This window comes from Eulemur rufifrons, chromosome 8 (genome assembly GCF_041146395.1).
Source record: "Eulemur rufifrons isolate Redbay chromosome 8, OSU_ERuf_1, whole genome shotgun sequence".
Lineage (NCBI taxonomy): Eukaryota > Metazoa > Chordata > Mammalia > Primates > Lemuridae > Eulemur > Eulemur rufifrons.
In genome coordinates, this window is record NC_090990.1 from 14,906,492 (window position 1) to 14,920,232 (window position 13,741).

Genomic DNA, 13,741 nt, shown 5'->3' on the forward strand with positions numbered 1-13,741 from the left:
CAGAATGGTGCAAGCATCACCCAATCAATTTCAGACCATCTCATCGCCCCCAGAAGAAGCGCTGTTACCCATTAGCGGTCACTCCCCATCCGCCCGTCCCCAGCCCTCTGCAACCACCGATCGACTTTCTGTCTCCTCAGATGCGCCTGTTCTGGACGTATTTCATAGAAATGGCATCACACGGCCGTGGCTGGCTTCTCTCACTGCGCGCAAATATGTCCAGGGTTCACCCGTGTTGTAGCACGTGTCAACGCTCCCTTTTTATGACCGAATAATGTTCCAGTGCGTGCCACTGTGGGTTTTTAAGTGACGTGGAAAGGTCTGCGCTCTAGAACGCTGGCTCTGGAGGGCGGGCGGGAGGAGGCCAGATGGCACGAGAGGCTGGGGAGCGGCTGGGAAGAGCTTTCTAGATGCCCGCAGCGGGGGGAGGCGGCAGAAAGGAGGCACTGCTGAGGAGGGAAGACCTGGTAATTGATTGGCTGCAGGGGGTAGGGAGGATTAGGGTGGAGAGCGATGCCACCTCCCAGGACAGAGAGGAGCAGGTTTTACAGAGCACAGGGCCATAGGCACAGAAACCGTGCAATGCCCAGCGGGAGGGTCGGGGTGACCAGGCAGCGGGGCTAACGAGGGACAGCGTATGGAAGGGGCGACCTGGGGAGTGTGAGAGGGGCCAGGACATGGCAAGGGGGAGAGGGCAGCTGGGAAGGTGGTCCAGATGGAGAGGCTGGCACGGCGCGGAGGGGAAAGAGAACAGCCACCCACCAGCCGGGCCCAGGGAATGCCCGGCAGATGGAGGAGGCAGGCTGAGCTGCACAGGCTCTCTCCAGAGAGGGGGCCAGGAGGGTCCTCATGTTGGGGCCAAAACCCTTTGGCATCTATTTGGATGGTCCTGGACCCTCACAGGAGCCCTGTGCCCCCATTGTATAGAGGAGGAAACTGAGGCTCAGAGAGCTTGACCGTTTGACCAGCGCCAGGGCTGCAGCCTGCATGTCTTGCCTGCCCCAGGAGCCCTGGGCAGTGCCAAGGTGGTGAGGCTGCCCCTTCATGCAGCCCGCAGGGAAAGGTTGGTGCCTAAGCAGAAGCGGGGAGGGAAGAGGGGAGGGAGGACAGGAGGACTCAGGGGCCCCAGAGCCAGCGCAGCAACGTGGAGAGAGCCCTGGACGGTGCCCAGAGACTGGAGCTGCCAGTCGCTGCCCAACACTCATGGGCTGCTCATGCAAAGTCAGTACCTTAAAGGCAGTGTGGCACGGTGTCACAGAAGTGGCCTCTGCAGCCAGAGCGCCTGGGGGTGAATCCCAGCTCTGCCTCGGTGACCCCACAGCCTCGGAACGTCACCTCACCCCTTTATGCTTTTATTCCCACACCTGAAAACGGAAGCGATGGCGTGACCTCTGTCACAGGCCTGGGTGAGGCTGACATGAGTTCACGTGGGTGACGTCCTCAGAACCGTGCCAGCACTTAGTAAGCGCCCAGTAAATGTTAGCCACTTATGTATTTACACTCCAGGAGCCCCAGCTTTCCCCAGGTTTACGGCAGAGGCCATAACAACTCCCCAGAGGCACTTGTTGCCGTCCCTGTTGGTGTCACCGTGGCCTGTTGGTTGTATCCAAGTCCTGTCTCCACCTTGCTTCTCAGCTGGGCTGAGATCCCCACAGGGCCTGGTCAGGGTGGCCGTTGACTGGCATCGTTGCCATCTTTGCTGGCCCACCTTCCGGAAGCTCCCTCCAAGAGGCAGGAAAGGTGGAACCTGGAGGTGCCATTTCCTAGTGTCCCTGGGGCAATTGTCCTTGAATTATTTCCTGAGCACCTATTTCATTCACACGCACTGGGATCACAGCCACATCCCCGCTCTGACCCTGTGCCAGCTACCGTGTCCATCGCGTGTCATCCTCACGGCCACTATATGGTAGATGCGCCCTCACCGCTGAGGAAACTGTAGCTCAGAGAAGTCAGACAACTGGTCCAAGGTCACTCAGCACACTGCTGATGAACCAGATAACTGCTTAATACTGCCAGGAATTATTGTAAGCATTTTTACGTAAATTAACCAAGGTAAAACGCACTATAACTCTAGGAGGTAGGTACTAGTCTCCCATTTTACAGATAAGGAAACCTTTTAAGGGACTTGCCCGAGGTCACCCTGCCCACACAGGTGGATCTGGGACCTGCCAGGCAGTCTGCACACTGACACTATGTTCCCCTCCTGCTTGTGAGATCGCCAGAGCCCAGCCCTTCCCGCTTCAGCAGGCAGCTTCAGGAAGTATTCACAGAGCCCCTGCCGAGTGCCAGGTTCTGAGCTAGGCACAGGGCAAGCAGCTGGGAATCAGACATGGCTCCGATCCCGGGGGAGCTGAGAGCATGGCCAGGAGACCCCTAGATGAATATGGCAGGGGAGTCAAGCACTGCAAACCCTGGTTCTGCAGGCCCCCTTTAGTCTAATAAATTGATCAAACACCAACTATAACAGCTACTATTCACTGGGCACCTACACTGTGCAAGGCCTTGGGCAATGTGCCTTATATACTTCTGCAAATACAATGGCCTTGTGGAAATGAGCCTTAGAATCACAATTTTACAAATAAGGAAACTGAGTCTCAGAGTGGTCAAGCCACTTGTCTAGGGCCACACAGCTAGTAAAAGGCCTAACAGGTACTCAAACCCAGGTCTGTCATATTGCGGAGGCGGAGTTCTGTTCTGCTCTACCACATCACCCCTCTACGTGCCCCACACTGGCCTAGGACTTGTATTCTGCAAAGCAATTGCCTCAACTGTCTGGCACCCAGGAATCCAGTTATAAGAATCAGGGCCCAGCCAGACACCAGTGAGCAAGACAGGGCCCCACGAACCCTGCTCCAGACTTCTTCAAATGCCTCCTGACAAGGTCAGGACCGATCCCAGAGGCCATGACACGGCCAAGCTGGGATAGGTGAGGCAAGATTGCTACAAGCCCCCAGCTGAACCCACAGACAGCTTCAGGGACAAGAAACCAGGTAGCTAGACAGAGCTAGAACTGCCACATTGGAGCCTGAAGACTCCAAAAGCTTCAGGAGATGGAGTTTCCCAGCCATGATGCTATGTGGTCCCTCCATCCTCGTGGCCTCTGAGTCCTCATCTGTTTTCTCTGGTGACTCTCCTTGTCTTCTCTTCCAGGTTGTCCATCTGGAACCTTCAAGGCCAACCAAGGGGACGAGGCCTGCACCCACTGTCCCATCAACAGCCGGACGACTTCAGAAGGGGCCACCAACTGCGTCTGCCGCAACGGCTACTACAGAGCAGACCTAGACCCGCTGGACATGCCCTGCACAAGTACGTCCCGGGCCCCCGACAGAGAGCCGAGTGTACCTGCAGAGAAGCTCAGAGAGAGGACTGGGTGGCTGTCCAGTTCTAGCCAGGCTTTCCTGAGTGAGGGACAGCCAATTACTGGGTTAAGGAAGGACCATCCTGGGGTGGTCGTGCTGCCACCAGGCTGTCACCATGGAGCTGGCACCTGGCTCCATATCCCCTTCTGCCGAGTCACATGGAGGAGCGAGTGAAGGTCTTGATTCACACAGGGACAGGGGTGTGAGGCTTGGCAGGAGAAGAACCCATGCAGGTGGTGTCTGTAGTGGAAGAGGCTGCCCAGTGTTCTAACCTGGCAGCAGCTGCCTGAATCACAGGCCAAAGTTCTCCAGGAAAGGGGTGACTAAGAGGACAGTAGTACAACCCCTGCATCAGGCAGGAATGGTGTTCCGCTGCGAATGAGAGAGCTGACCCCAGCAGCTCAAACCACACAGATTTATTCTCTCACCAAAAAGGAGTCCAAGGGAGGCAGTCCTGGGATAGTATGGTAAACCCACGATGGTCTCTGGGACCTGGCTCTTTCTGCCATCCAGAGAATGTTTTCTGTTCTTAAGGTGACTTCATAGTCCAACGTGGCTGCTGAAGTTCCAGCCATCACATACATTTTAGGCAACAGACAGCTGTCTATCTCCTTAGAAAACAGAGACAGTTCTATTCAACAACTTCTGATCTGTATCAGTGGACAGCACTTAATCACAGGAGGGTGGAAAATGTTGTCTTTTAGCTGGACATATTGCTACCAGGAATAAAGTTGAGTGTTATAAAAAAGAAGGAGAAATAGAGATTGGGCAGGTGTAATCGCAAACGCAAAAAGGCTGTCCCCAGTAACAAGCACTGAGGAGGCTGGAACCCAGAGGGAAAGGTTTAAGCAGATGCACGACAGGGTAAGTTATATTCTAGAAACATCTCTCCTGTGGGTGGAGAGGAGAAAGGATTCGAGGACGTCCTTTGGGAGGCCTGGGCTGGAGCCAGTGGGCACAGACTGGTCTCGTGGGGACGGCACCGCCACGGCCCCCACAGACTAACCCCTCTCCCCGTCCCCAGCCATCCCCTCCGCACCCCAGGCTGTGATTTCCAGCGTCAACGAGACGTCCCTCATGCTAGAGTGGACGCCTCCCCGCGACTCCGGGGGCCGTGAGGATCTCGTCTACAACATCATCTGCAAAAGCTGCGGCTCGGGCCGGGGCGCCTGCACCCGCTGCGGCGACAACGTGCAGTACGCGCCGCGCCAGCTGGGCCTGACCGAGCCGCGCATCTACATCAGCGACCTGCTGGCCCACACCCAGTACACCTTCGAGATCCAGGCGGTGAACGGCGTCACCGACCAGAGCCCCTTCTCGCCGCAGTTCGCCTCGGTGAACATCACCACCAACCAGGCAGGTAGGCGCTTCAAAGGCCGGCCGGGGAGCGCCCTGCCCCGCTGTGCGGCTCGGCGTCCCGCCAGCCCTGGTGAGAGACTCCCTCACATCTGCGGACTGATTTCTCCCCTTCAAAGGCTTTTCCTGTGATCCAACCCCCTGGGAGAGTGAGTGCCACCGCCGCATTGTAGTGGTATTTATAATAATTGCTGCCATTTGTTGAGCGCATGTTACTGAAGGGAAAAGTTAAGTTGCTGTAACAAAAAGACCGGACGTTTGGTGGCTTAGAGAACACAGAAACGTATTTCTCTTCCCCGAGAGGGCGGGGAGTGAGCAGTCCAGGTCAGCGGGGTGGCTCTGATCCACTCGGAGATCCGCAGACCCAGGTTCCTTCCGTGTGGCTCCACCACCCTCCCTGCCCCTCGTCCCCGCGGCCCCTGCTGAGTGGCGGGCACGGCTGTGAGCAGAGAGAAGCCCCCGGGCAGCGGCCACGTGTTGAGCAAGGAGGGCGGAAGTGCCTCCCGTCACTTCTGCACACGTTCCATCCGCACGGCCTTGGTCACGTGGCCTCCCCAAGACACAGGGAGCGGGGACGTGTGGTGTCTCCCAGCCCAACTCGAAACGCTGTCACAGTGGAAGGTGGGGAGACAGAGTGTTGTGCACATCTAGCAATTTCCACGGCAAATGCTTTTTGTGACCCCCATCCGACTCCAGTCTGACTCCAGCAAAACTCTTCTCCTTAAACTCACCTTTAATAATCCTTCCTGTGGCCCCATGTCACCCTCCATGCCCGGCCCTCCTTTCCTTCACAGCAAAAAAAAAAAAAAAGTTGCCAAACGCTGCAGTCTCACCCCCACCCTCTCTTCAGTCCTCTCCACTGAGGCTTCTGCCTCACCTCCACCAAGACCGCGTCCTCAGGGCCACCTGACCCCAGTCCCGGAGATGCTTCCCGGCCTCATCCCCGACCTGAGGCCACAGGAGATTGTTATTATCAAGGACATTATGGCACCTTTGGGTAGATCTTGCGGTTGGCACTGTGAGTGTGCCCTCAGTTATTCACTCAACAGCCTTTGCCGTGCGCCTGCAGTGGGAGTGTTCCGAGCAGGGCTCAAGGAGGAGCTGAGGGAGGCCAGGCTGCAGGGGGGAAAGTTCATGGGCTCCCCTGCTTATTTTTCTGATGCAAAGTGGGGCCCACACAGGGGATCCACAGGTGGAGGTGCAGGGCAGGCCCAGGAAGGCTTCCTGGAGGAGGTGGGATTTAACCTGCAGTTTGAAGGACCAGTAGAATGTTGAAGGGAACCAAGGAAAGAAATGGGATTCTGAGAAGGGGGAAAGGCACATGCAAGGACATGCAAGGGGAGGGACAACCAGCTTCATCTGGTTGAGGGGTGCTTTCTATGCAGGACCTCACTACATGCCCCTGGCCTCCCTGAAAAGGTGTCCATGTCCCCCTGTCACAGATGACACTCAGATAAGTTGAGTCACAAAGCCAGGAAGAGTGAGAGGCAGGCATTGACTAGGTCTAACGGACCCCAGTGCTCTGGCAAAGTCCAGGGTGTGTCCGAGGAACCTTGACTCTGACCGTGGGTCTGGTTGTGCGTGTGAGTCTGCATGTTGATGGGTGTGTTGACTGTGTGTTTGTAATGCATGTGACTGGCCACGTGGCTTCTTACTTACACACGCATTCCTGAGCATGTGTGTCTCTCAACCTGAGGGGCCCGGGGGATGGGGCTGGGGGGTGCTGTGCATTTGAGCGTGAGTTTGCATATCAGAACGTGGCTCTGCCTGTCTGTGTTTGTGCCTGAGGAGTGTGGTTTTATTTGTGACTGTTTGTGGCATTGCTGTGGCTGAGAGGGCATGTTTGTGAGCGTGTCCCTGCAGTCTTGCAGGGCCACAGGTGCATTTAACCCACGCAGATTGGGGTCTGGAGGGAGCTAACTCAAGGCAGACGATCTGAGGGAGTCCCCCAAAGCTAGCAGGTACTGTCAAAGACGCCTCACAGATTACAAAGCCTCAGCCATGAGTCTCTCTGGCTCGACAAAGCTCTGAGCTGGGCAGGCCCAGGCTCCCAATGTGAGTGGACGGGAGGGAGCTCTTTGCAACTGGGAGAAGCCAGAAGAGAAGCTCCTGGAGCCCCTTCCCTGGCTGTGGGGGCCTCCTCTCATCCATCTGGGAGCCCTGAGGGAGAAACTGCCCGCTCCAGAAGCCCCAGCTTGTTAGCAGCAAGGGGTGGGGGCTGGGCTGCTGGGATGGGCCCCTCCCGTCTGGAACTGCATGTCCCCAGAGAGCAGAGATGGGGCAGAGTATGGAAGTGAGGGGCTTCCAGGGAATGGGGGTACCAGGGGAGCCCTTAGGATTGACAGGCAGAGAAGCAGTGAGAAACGGCACTGAATTAGGAGCAGGGACCCAGGTTTGAATCCCAGCTCTGTCATTCATTTGCTATTGACCTTAGTGTATTAGTCAGCTGTTGCTACAATAATGCTGCATAACAAAACCACCCCCAAACTCAGTAGTTTACATCAGTGAACCCTTATTTTCTCACTCACTGGGCTGTGGGGCAGCTGGGGTTTGGCTGACCTTGGCTGGGCGCCCTGTGCCAGCAGGGCTCCAGAATGGGGGCTGGGTTCAGCCTGTTTCACGTGTCTCCTTGGACCAGCAACCACCCTGGGCTTGTCTCTCTCAAAGGGGAGCCACGCCACGCAAACAGCTGCCCTTAGCTCATGAGCAGAGTAAGTTCCAGGGCCCCGCCCAGCGTCCGTGGGCCCTGCGGGGTTACTTGGCCAAGGATGTGGGTGCACAGTCCTGTCACAGGGGAGGAAGAACTAGGGTAATTAATCCAATCTGATACATACACATGAAAATCACTTCTTCCCTCTGGGCCTCAGTGTCCCCACTAAATTTTACATCAGAACTATATGGGAGCATTTTTAGAATACAGGTTTCTTGTCTCCACCCCAGACCTGCAGAATCAGAACCCCAGGAGTGGGACATGGGAATATGAATTTCTAACAAGTGGCTCAGGTGTTTCTTGCCATCAGATCAACTTGGGAAACTCAGGTCTACGTGGGTCTAAGCCCCTTGAAGCCCTCGAAGCCCTGAGGCTCTCTGGATAATAACAAGCCCCCCCCCCCCCCTTTGCTCCAAGCCCCTGGACGAGCCCGTTCTCTCCCGGCTACTCAGAGCCCAGCTGGGGGCTGTGTGGCCATGCCACACCCTCACACTCCCCCGCTTCGCCAGGAAACTGAGGCCCAGAGAGGTGGAGTCCTTCATGCAAAGTCCCACTACTCAGTGGCCTCTAGTAGGATTTAAACCCAGGACCATGTGACTGCCAGTCTACACTGGAGAAGACACAGTACCTGCCCTTGAGGCTCCATGTCTGGTTGGAGAGATGAGACATGGATGCAGAGTCCACATGCAAACTGGCATGAATGAGGGCCCAAGGAGGTGCTGGGGGGGATCGCAGGCAGGAGAGATCCTTTCTCCTGGGGAATAAGGAAAGGATATGTCCTAGAAGGCTTCCTGGAAGAGGAGGCATTTAAGCTTGGCTTTGAAGAGTGGAGGGGCTTCTAGCAAGCAGAGATGGAATCATGCAGGGAGGAAGGTGGCCCAGGGGGATAAGTACAGGAGGCAGCTGGAGGGAGGGTTCTTCTTTCTGTTCTTCCTAAGTACCGGGTTCCTCTGCCACAGGGTCTTTGCACATGCTGTTCCCTCCCACTGGAAGGCTTTCCTACCCTGCTCTTCTTTCAGACCTTGGTTTATTTCATAGACCTTCCTGACTTGGTCAGACACCTCCCTCCCCAGCCCCAGCTCCATGGCCTTCACGTTCCGTGGTTGAAACTTCAGCCTTAGGTCATCGATCATTTAGTTCCTGCCTGTCTCCCCCACCATCGCCACACGGCGGTATGCGATAGGTCTGCTTTTCCTCACCATGGTTCTCCCGGCACCTAGAGGGGGACACACCACAGTGAACGCTCAGGGAACATTTGCAGAAGGGTTCAGAGAAGCATGGAGTGAGGTGGGGTGTGGAGAAGTGCAATAAGGCTGGAAAACAAGGCCGGGGACTCGATTTCCAGACAAATGCATTCAGTGGTCGGTTTTAAACAGACCCTAAAATTCAATATATAAATATCTAGCTCATTGCCTTAAAAGGAAAAAGTATTTCTTTTGGGCAAGTGACTGGGCCTTGCTCACAATCCCTTGGCGTTCAGCAGGGCCAGAACTGTCTTCTGACTTCATAAAGCCGACATGCTGCCTTCGAACCACACTCCGCCCTTCCAGAATGCCTTTCCGCCTCGTATCCGTGGGTCGTGCTCGTGGGCTGGGCTGGAAGGATGAGGACGCAGGGCTGGCGGAGGCCAAGCGCCGTGCCCAGGCCCACACTGCTGGGAAGTGGCAGATCCGGAGTCGGGCAGCTGTCCACAGAGAGCCCCGCCACCCTCCTGCCCCTGAACACAAACAACACAGCTCTAGGGAGGGAAGGCGGGCCCTAGGGTGGGCGGTCGGAGGAGAGCGTCTCTAAGGAGGTGGCATTTGGGCTGAGATCTGAACGATTAGTGGAGCCAGCGGGCCTCGGGGGCCGGGGGGAGACACATCACTCCAATAACACAGGGCGCGTCCTCTGTCCATTGTGTCCAGTGCTCTTGGCCGTCCCTAGGGCTGTGCCAGACACAGCCTAAGCCCTTCAGGGATCTCCCCCTGAGCAAGCCCTGAACCCCCCAACCTCTGCCAGGTTCCAGAGGTGGTGGGAAGGGCTGGGAAGGGTCTAGGTTTTGGAAGCGGGCAGCCGAAGCTGGCTTTGAGTCAAGCCTGGCTGGGCCCCAGCACGTGGCCTTGGACAAGTCACTCGGCTTGTGTCTGATCGCGTCTTGCTCTGGGCCTCTTCACCCCCTCCTCGCAGGACTGCTGTGAGGGTTTCAGCTCACGCGCCTGTGCCTCCCAGGTTGCCTGGCACAGGTAGGTCCTCAAACCATGGCGATCCATTCATTCTAATCACAAAACCAGCTCACACGTGTCAACTGCTGATATGTGCCAGGCACTGTGCTCAGCCCTTAACACTGAATCCTCACGGCAGCACCAGGCGGTAGGTCCTGCTGTCAGATGAAAGGAAAGCAAGGCACTGAGAGGTTAGCGATGGCCACCCAGGCAGGAAGTGACAGAGCCAAATCATCACATCACTGCATACTGGGGGCCCGTGTCGGCCACACCTGTGTCCTCTGCGGAGACGGGGCAGGCTGTGCACATGGCCCGTCCACACCATGGTCTGGCTGGATGTCCACAGCCTTTGGGGCCGTCCCTGATGAACAGTGGGTGGACGCGCAGGGAGAGCTGGCCATCGTCACGTCCCAGGAGCTGGTGTTGGAGAACAGGCGTCGGAGCCAGGCCTGACACACTCGGGCCCCGTTCCAGGCTGGATAGGAGACCTCACTTCCCCGAGCATCAGTTCCACCACCTACAAAATGGGCGTTTACCTACCATTCCGGCTTTGCCAGATTTCCCCAGGTTGTGGGGATTAAGAGAACCTGGACAGAGCACCCGGCACTCAGTAGGTGGTCAATCAGCTGGACGTAGTTTCCTGTCGCTGCCGTAACAAAATTGCACAGACGGAGCAACTTCAAACAACACGCATTGATTGTCTTACAGCTCTGTAGGTTCAGAAGTCTAGCACGATCTCGTCGGCGTTGGCAGGGCCGTCCGTGATCCTTTCTGACAGTGCAAGTGGGAGATTTGTTTCCTTGCTTAGTGGAGTTGTTAGCAGAATCCGTTTCCACGCAGCTGCAGGAGCGGGGCCTCTGCTTCCTTGCTGACCGTCAGCTGGGGGCTGCCCTGAGCTCCTCAAGGCCTCTCCTGGGTCCTGGTACAGAGTCCCCAACATCTCAGAAGCAGCAACGGGGCACCGAGTTCTTCTCACTCTCCCGCTCACCGCGTCTCTGACCCTCTGCTGGGAAGGGCTCTCTTCCCAGGACTCGAGTGACTAAGTTGGGTCTACCTTCATAATCCAGAAAACCTCCCCATCTCCGGCTTGTAACCTTACTCACACCTGCAAAGTCCCTTTTGCCTCACAAGGTAACATAGTCACAGGTCCCAGGGATTAGGACATGGACGTCTCTGGAAGGTCATCACTCTGCCTGTCACAGAAGGTGACCTAAGTTAAATTAAAACGCGTCAGCATTGGCAGAGGCCTTAGAGTTCACCTAATGCAAACATCTCCTTTCAGAGAGAGGAAAACTGAGGCCCGGAGAGCTTCCTGAGCGGCTGCCCGAGATCCCACAGCAGGTCCCGGGCAGAGCAGGTCCCGGCACGCTGGCCTGGTCTCCGTGACACCACTCCGCATGGCTTCCTCGTGGAAAGACTTTCAACTCTCCAAAGCCTTTCCCGCCATGTATATTCTCTGATCCTCCCTCCCTGCTGTGGGCCGGGCACACAATGGCTCAGTGTCTAGAACTGGCAGGAACACGTACTCACCTACTTCTCGCCCTGGGGAGCCAAGAGGATCAGAGAGAAATGGGCCAAGAGAGCCCCCCGTGAGCCCACGCCTGGGGAAACGAGGGTTGAGAGGGAGAGAGAGAGGGAAAGAGAGAGGGAGAGGGCGCTTCCCGCGCTGGGCCGAGCCCTCCGCACGCATCTTTGATCCTCCCGAGCATTTTGCAGGGGAGGCATTGCTGGCCCAGGGCCTCATTTAAGGCTGGGTTTGGCTGCGTATTACAGGAAGAAAAATAACACAGAGCCACTGCCACAATAAATGCTAGTTAACAATCAACCAGAGAGGCGATGGCGTGAAACAAGAAGCACTTAGCTAGCTCTGGAGTCTCAGGGTTGGCTGGGTGTTACTCTGGTCTTGGCGAGGCACATTCTTATGTTTGCCATCCGTCTGCTCCGGGTCACCTGGCAGCTCTTAGGAGTTTTTCAGGGCTCTAATGCATGTGTGGGGGTTCACTGCTATCAGCTGGTCAGGACTGGCCCCAGGGGGACAACTGGGGCCACAGCTCTGTTCCACCATGTCTCAGCCTCTAGCAGGTTGGCCTGGGCATGTTCCCATGGCAGCCACGGGGAAGCAAGACAGCAGGCAGACACACGCAAGTGCTTCTTCACACCTCTGTCTATATCACGTTTGCTTATATTCTGTTGGCCAAGCCCAGAGTCAGAGAGAGAGAGGACTACACAAGTTACAGGGCAAAAAGTGCAGATACGGGAGGGAAGGGGGTTAATACAACCAGTCTAACAAGGTGGCTTAGACAAAATGCAAGTTTCTTTTTCTGGTGTGTAAAGAATGTCAGAAGATAGGAGTTATGGCAACTCCATGGAATCATCGGGGATCTGGACTCCTCAGCACGCAGCTTCTTGTCCTTATGGACCAAAATGGCTGCGAGACCCCCGGCTATCACATCCGCGTCTCAGGTAGCAGGATGGATGGAGAGTGAGAGGGTAGGGCTCCTCCCTTTGAAGGAGACACAATGCTTCAGCTTATATCTCATTGGCCAGCACATTGTCACGTGGCACTTCTAGCTACCAGAGGGGTTGGGAAAATGTCTTTTATTTGTACATGATGTGCCTAGCTTATAACCAGGATTTTGTTAATGAGAAAGAGAGAATGGATATTTGATAGGCAGAGAGTAATGCCTGCCACATCCCATTTTACCGGGAGGAACCTAGGTTCAGGGAGAGAGTAACTTGCCTGAGGTCACACAGTGGCCCGGGAGCGGGAGATCTGGGGTCCGAACCCTGGACGCCGCCTCCTCCCCCTTCCCACCACCCGAGAGCCTTTGCTGAGCACTCAGCTACTCGGGTTGCTGTTTGAGAATCTGAGCGGCCCAGACGGCTGCATGTGGCTGACATCATCCCCTGACCCTTTCATCTGGGCCAAGTCCTGTGTCAAGCACCTTACGAACAGGTTTTCATTTAACCTTTGTCCCCATTCTACAGAGGAGAAACTGAGGCACAGAGGGTTGAGGTAAGTCGCCTGGGAGGCCCTTGCCGTCTTGCCAGTCCAGGCGCCGGGGTAGGACTGGTCCCGCCAGGCAGCCGCGCACCGGGAAGTGGGCGATTGGATGTTTCCCCAGCACGAGGCCCGGGGCCCGGCCTCCGCCTGCTCAAATCCCACTCGGAGACAGATCCAGGTACTCAGGGGGACAGAAAACCAACCTGGGCTTTCGAGTCAGGCAGACCTGGGCCCCAGCCCATCGCTGCTACCTGCCTCTTCCTTTCCTCGTCTTTAGAATGGGGGTTATTAACCCCGACCCCATCCGATTGGGAGGAAGCGGCCTGGCACCCGGCAGGCTCCGGTAAATATCTGCCGAATCAAGGGAAGCGTGAATGAGCAGCCCAAGAGCCAACTGCCACCCTAGAGAGGCGCTTTTCTCAAGTTCAAGGAAAAACATTATAATAATGTCTCCTGGACCCAGTTTTTTGTTTTGTTGTTTAATATATTCCACAGATTGCTGGTTCCAAAAGACATTAATAACTATTATGTGAAAAAAGGTTTCTGAAGCCAAATGAGACTGGGACCCCCAGGTTAAGCCAAGTTAACTGGGTTTCTCCCCTGCAGGACTTCTCAGAGCCTTGCATAAACAAGTCTGCAGCCTGAGTCTCTACAAGCAGGGGTCTAGAACTCTGTATTTCTCAGACTTTCTTGGCCAGGAAATACCCAGTGCCACCCTAGCCCCAGTTCCCAGCTTTTCCTTCTTCCCTTGCCCGGGCCACTCTCTAAGAGCCTTGGTCCTATCACAAAGTAACAAAGGCTCATTTTCTGAAAGAGTTTTATTTGCAAAAATTCTGTTGTGAGAATTATCACCAGGCCGCCCAGAATTGCAGTCGGAACATTGGAAGTTAACCTCGTTGCTACGGGTTTGAGAGACGAACACTCAAAAAGCAGCTGTCGCATCTTCAGCTGGGGATTCTAAGAGTCCCATCCTGAGTAAAGTGTCCCTGCTGCAGACCCTGGAGAAGGCGAGTACGATGACAAGCAGTTGTCGTGGTGTCATAGGCTGGCCGTTCAGCAAGGGGCCCATGTCACGCAGCAGGTCGCAACTGCAGGTGGGCCTGGGGTC

At 55.9% G+C, this 13,741-nt stretch overlaps 1 protein-coding gene across 1 annotated transcript in view; it reads left to right on the plus strand.

The window, feature by feature from the left end:
- The window catches only part of EPHB2 (EPH receptor B2), a 116,970-nt gene that overhangs the window by 72,764 nt on the left and 30,465 nt on the right, over positions 1 to 13,741 (plus strand). Inside the window, exons 3-4 of the mRNA XM_069477443.1 lie at positions 3,151 to 3,306; positions 4,384 to 4,719. Of these exons, the coding sequence (XP_069333544.1) occupies positions 3,151 to 3,306; positions 4,384 to 4,719 (492 nt within the window). The remainder of the gene's footprint in view (positions 1 to 3,150; positions 3,307 to 4,383; positions 4,720 to 13,741) is intronic.